This window comes from Mizuhopecten yessoensis, unplaced genomic scaffold, assembly GCF_002113885.1.
Source record: "Mizuhopecten yessoensis strain PY_sf001 unplaced genomic scaffold, ASM211388v2 scaffold10655, whole genome shotgun sequence".
NCBI classification, from domain to species: domain Eukaryota; kingdom Metazoa; phylum Mollusca; class Bivalvia; order Pectinida; family Pectinidae; genus Mizuhopecten; species Mizuhopecten yessoensis.
The window spans coordinates 96,072-102,448 of record NW_018408655.1 but is presented as its reverse complement, the minus strand read 5'-3'; the positions used below and the strand labels follow the sequence as shown (position 1 = coordinate 102,448).

The window sequence follows — 6,377 nt, the reverse complement described above, 5'->3', positions numbered from 1 at the left end:
GATGTTACCCCGACAAAGCTCAGGAGAACGTAAAAACATATAGCACAGCTCAAGACGGATTTGCTCAAAAGACTGTTAAGGACCATAATAAACCCGATACATTCCAAAACGAACACGTTTACAGCAGTGATGAAGCCAAAATTGCATCCAGCAAAACTGAAGTCGGAAATGTACTAAAAACATTTCAGAATCAAAATGTGCAAAAGAACCCTCGGGAAGCTGAAGATACCCATACAACACTGAAAATATATGATCCCGCTTCAACACAGAAAGTAGTTTCTCCTGACAGATCTTCACACAATGATACTTTTTCCATCACTTACGATAGGATTTCGAACAAAGATGTTACAAACAGAAAAGGTTTGAGGAAAGAAAAAAACATTGGAATCACGTGTATGACTGGCGCAGTTTCTGGATTTGAAATGAACAGTAAAATCAATGTTGATCGGAGTTCATCAAGGAATGATAAAGTGGAATATCGCGGATCCAATGAACATGTGAGTGTAGCAAATAACACGGAGATGTTAGATCCCCAAGGTCATAGAACTGGTATCTGCATACATAACGCTGTAAACAGATATCATGTTAATAAACAACAGGAACAGTATCTGAAAAGTACACGTGAAGAAGATTCAGGCGAGCAGACAGAAGACTTAAAGCACCTAAAGGAGAATGCTGTCTACCACAAAGTCAACACAGATTTTGGGAATAAAGAATTGAATTCTTTTGGAGAGACCATGCTGAAGAGCTTTCCAGGTGGAGAGGTTGAAATGTTAGAAGGCAATTTCAACAACGAAACATCAGACATGTCTATGATAATAGCAGTGAAGAAGCAAGCCCAAGCTTCACAAAACAACGATATAGAACATCTGGTAAAAAGTGAAACAGAGCTTGGTTCGATGACGGTTGACAGGTCAAAGACCTGTTGTAAAGCAGATGGAAGCGATGTTAATGCTGGAAGAACTAGGAGGTTGGCAATGTTGGAAAATGTATCATTGTCTAGCAAGGGATTAAAGAATCTCTGTAAATTTGTAAGTTTTTACTTTTAAGATTTTTAAGTAGTTTATTTCTGTTAACAAACTCGTTATACTTATCTGGAATCTTATATTATTATTTGAATGGTATATTTTTTTAATTCTGTTGTAGTTTTCGTTCTGGATCCTCCTGAATCCTCCAGGTGCTTCTGGAGCTAGGATAAATCCACTAGTTCCTGGTAATAATGACATGAATTATCAGCAAATGCTACGTGATTATTGGTACGCAATTGCATTTCTTGGTGCGTTTGCGCTTCACCATGGACGTCCTCTTTGTAATGTACTTCGGAATTTGCGTAAGTTGATGTACCTCCATCTTCTGTGAATTAAATATCAAGAAAACTGACGAATATCGTTGTCAGTATTAGTGAAAAAGTTAACCCGTACGGAATAACACACCGTATAATTTAGACAGTGTGTATTGTTTGATCTTGAAGTCTGTAGACATGTTAAACAAAAAATTAAAATTAAAAAAAACATGACAGAATCAATAATATTTGCATGTACAAATCGATTCCAATTATACATTCCAATTTTGAAAAAGAAAGTAAAAAATGGTAAATCTTACCCTTTAGCATAAAATGTTATTCTATTGGTCCAAATATGACCATGATATAGCTACACATAACATAAGATAAATACAAGTAACAAGATATATTTTTTATTTCTATTTTACAACGTTGTCTTCAACACAGTTTTATTTCACAGTCGACTGATCATTTAAGTTCTAATATTTTTTACAACAGATATGTCCTTGTCTCTTTCAGTTGGAAATTGTAGAAATTTTCGTCGACATGGATATATCATGCTAGTTCCACAGGCCAATGCCATAATACCAGGTATCAACTGTGTTTCTTCTTTTTTCATTATTACGATTGCTATTAGAGAATATACTGTTCAACGTCTCTTTATCACGAAAAGGTTTTTACAAGACTTTTTTCACGAAACAAAAATTGAATAATATGGAAATTAATTTGTTTAAAAAGTACAAATGTATATTTTTTTTAAATTGTTTAATTCACGAACATTTTCTACTCGGAAATAAACAAGTGTATATAATGCTTTTGAGATGAAAAAAAAAGATATATAAGACAAACAACCTGTTATTAGCACAAATGTTTATTCGCCCAAAACCACCGCCATAACGTCTGTACATTATCATGAGTCCTCCCACATTTATGATTGACAACGTCACGGAAACACGCCATAAAGTCTACACATTATATTAACCCCTCCCACATTAGTATTTGATAATGTAACGTCTACACATTATCATAACTCCTCTCATATTTATGATTGAACGTCACGAAAACATGTCATAACGTCTACACATTATCATAACATCTCCCACATTTATGATTGACAACGTCAAGGAAACACGTCAAGTGCTGGAACTTGTTGGTGTTTTCAAGAGCAAAACAGACGATGATGACATTTGTTTTAATTAAATCAGTTAATTTTTATAAATCTAATGGTACGAAACTTTCAGAAAGTTGTGCAAAAAAGTAGCAGTTAGCCCTTCACCCACATATATATTGGCATTTTAGCCATATTACATACATTTTTAATGTCTGAAAATATATTTGCGGACTCTTTCTTGGCGTTTGACATGAAATTATAATCTTGTGATTATAATTGTGATACCATGTTTCAGGAAGAGGACGGAGAGTAGTTGGTAGAGCCCTACCCCCTCGGTATGATGGCATCCGAGTCCTCCAACCAGAAAGAAGGGCTAATCAATTGGTGCGAATGTATCATCCGAGAAACCAAGGTACATTTCTATATATATTAATTGTTATACCTCACAGTATTGTTCTCATATCAATGTAAATGTGTACATAACCGATGTTGCAAAATGGTTGAATATATCAAATATTTTAAACGTTTTTTTTCTGTTTATTGTTTGTTTAATGATACATGTATACATAATGCACCCTTTCTTCTTAGTTTGTCGTTTAGATGATTTGGACTCTGTCTTAAGGTCTATATTGAAACGTAGCGTAAATAGTCTGTCCTGCCCACGCTATTAAATATACAAGTTTTCAAAAGTGAATAGTGTGTCTATTTAAATGAATTAATAAGCGTTTTAAGAAAGAGAAAATGAACGTATCATTTTATCATTTCAGCTGGTGATAACAGAGTGCTGCGAGTTTTTGAAGAAAGAGTGGTACAAGGTATGTTTCGCTAGATCAAGGTTCTTTTAACTAAAAAAACATTATCCAACTAGTTTAATTCATCAAAGTATGCCGTTAATATGCACCCTGATACAAATTGTCCGTCCGCGCGTCTGTACGCAATATTTATCTGAGCTATAACTTCAGATTCGCTAAATAAGAGCTGGATGCAAATTAATTAACATTTGTACAATTGCACAAGAAGTGTCACGTTCCACTTTTGGGTCGTTTAGCTGAAGGTCAATGTCCTATTCTGGCTAAAGGTCTGTACCATAACTTCTGATTAGCCGAAGAAATCTCTAAAATTTAAGGATATATGGAAGATTGGTGACATTTGCGGGGACCAAATTCCATTAGTTTGACTGATTTCCTTTTCGTAAGTGAGCATTGATCACAGCACTGCAAAACAAATAGCTGTTCAATATCTTTGGATTGTTGTTAATGCTGACAGTCTTGCATGTTTAGTAACAGTTTGTGAGCATACACATACACTAGACTACACTAAGATGATATTTAATTCTAGAATAAAGAAAAATATATATATTTTTATACCGAGCTTTTAGCCACCAGTAACCGCAGGTGATTTACGAAACATTTGTTCTTGTAATTATTTTTTACTTGTATACGTATTATCGTTCATCCAATATAACGCCTAGCTTTTCAGATGATACCCTCCCTAAAACGTATAAAATTCACTTGGCATATCATTGTAAAATGACAATGCTCAGATCAGGTTGTAGTTGGTCCGATTCCATACATGTTAAGTACAGTAACAGGTACTATTTTAGTTCATATCTAGAATAAGTAGCATGCAATTCAGAATGATAAGATCCAATCTAAGTGCACTGGAATATGTGCATGCGAAAAAAAAACGTTTTAGATATTATCGTATAAGCTACGTAGTACTTCGACGCCTTAATTGATAATGTAAAAATAGCATAGGCTTCAGTATCCTAAACATTGTATAATAGGTGTTGGCGCTGATTAACATCGAATACAACCATGTAGCAAAGCACGAATAAAGAGCCAAACAGCTTATGCTAACCTGCCAGTGGAAATGTCTGTATACAGGATAATTAGATACATGTAATAAGGGGTCAATTTGGATTCAGCTTTTGTATATATTGTCGTCTTGGCTTTAGAGGGTTTTAAGGGTTGAATAACAAACCGTTGATTTTAAATTATATGTGTGTGCAGCTGTGCTTAAATATTCTTAGCGGCATGATGTGTTTCAGTGTCCCTTCAATGTGCTATCTGTCGTGTACTAGGTATACACACTATACATCTGCAGTCTTGTCTGACCAAAATTAACTGACATTGTAAGTGTTCCTAATAACACCAATATACACCAAGTTCATTGTTCCTCTCCCTTTAGATCTGGTGTCAATTAATAGTGACACCCGACTGCAAAAAAAAACTTCGCCGATCTGCATGTGGCCATAAGTCTCTTGTAGAACTAGTTTTAAAGCGTGATGTTATTCTATACTCGAACTGTAAGTAATTTAATGTGTATGTATACATGAACCCAAATTCTAGTGGATAAGAAAAACCTAGATGTATCATAAAACAATGTATTTCACTTTTTATACCAAGTTGCAGAAGAAACCATCCAAGCGACTGGACCATCAGAAATAGTACCCAGTGCACATGGAAGTTAGATTTGGCTATGTTATCTGGATAAGCATAGTTGAGCCTACTCTAATGTATATCTTATGTTTGTCTCTATGACTTTATGTTTAGTTAAATGACATCTTCTTTGAATGTATGTATGATTAGTTCTTAACGTCATAGAACGGCTAGGTATGATGAAATCTAACTCTTCAGATCAAAAGATTGGGTGTGGTATCACGTAATGAATTACGTCCCTTGCTTCCAAATACTTTATCTTAATGTAACCGACGATATACATCGACATTAAAAAAGCAACGATGATAATAAATTTATGAAACATACTTTTTTTTATTTCTATTTGGTACAAGGCAGATTCTGTGAACAGTGGTTATTTACCAGTAGTAAAATTGAAAAAAATCCGGATACAACAAAATTTCCAATAGAAATCACAAAGTAATGAGCAGAAACAAAACATGAATATAAGTCGTAGCTTTTACGATGTAAGTCTTACAATTTAAAAAGTAAGTTACAATATCTAGAATATTGACCATAGGTTTTACAGTATACACTACACTGTTATAACAATCGCCATATATCGTCTAACATCTACATGGATGCTCTGGATCAGATCGGTAAGATACTGACTGCTGTCAATTTTCAAAACTCAGTGCCATATGCTTACATTGATTTAACAATGTAATACATCGATTCCGGATTAACCAAGGAAAATAAAACGATTATGAGTAAAAGTAATAAATAGATATATTCTTTATATAAAAATTTCGATAATAGTCATTATTGTTTATATAGACATCAATAACTGCTATATATTTAATGCACAAATAATAAAGTTTAATGGGTTACTAATAATGTAACATGATAAGAACGGATTAATATATATTTTGATAACTCTTTTTCTTCACAGTTTGATTTGCTATTGAATATATTCATACAATATTTGCTCTGAAACATGACATATAATATACTCAATACACTCTGTAGCAAACACATACTTTTTGTAAAGGATTTCACAGTGCTAATAGTTTAATCTTTACAAAATGTTTAACTTTGAATAAACAGTAGGGTACATGAAAAATACACACATACAAAGTACCGGTTTCATATGGATACTTATTATAAGATAGCTTTAAGTTCACACTTTAATAAAATCAAAAAATAGCGATAAAAGTTTTTGTAATAGAACAAATGTAGAACATATATATGACTATTTAGAGTAATATAATGTACTGTTACCAGTATTACCTGACGTGCTGTCAAACGAATTCAAGTTAACATGATTTATAAATAATGTTTAAATATTCTAAAATTATATCCATATCTACCATATCATGCCGACGTCTTTAAAAATGTATGTCGACATATGGTAGTTTAAATTCTGTGACAGAAATATGTCATCATGTATGAGCATTCGAGATGACAAATTCATACAATGACTGTATTTAGCGATTTAAAGCTCCCACTCGACTTACACTTCATTGAATCAAAAATAACGTTCAATTTAGGATTTCCACCCCTATCTCCCTAATTCAACAGATAA

At 33.3% G+C, this 6,377-nt stretch overlaps 1 protein-coding gene across 1 annotated transcript; it reads left to right on the top strand.

The window, feature by feature from the left end:
• Positions 1 to 415: 415 nt before the first annotated feature.
• LOC110461760 lies at positions 416 to 5,359 on the top strand. The gene is made up of 6 exons (XM_021515396.1): positions 416 to 1,031; positions 1,147 to 1,330; positions 1,802 to 1,873; positions 2,689 to 2,805; positions 3,161 to 3,208; positions 4,802 to 5,359. The coding sequence occupies exons 1-6, from the start codon at positions 423 to 425 to the stop codon at positions 4,864 to 4,866; spliced, it is 1,095 nt and encodes a 364-aa protein (XP_021371071.1). The 5' UTR covers positions 416 to 422; the 3' UTR covers positions 4,867 to 5,359.
• Positions 5,360 to 6,377: the final 1,018 nt, after the last annotated feature.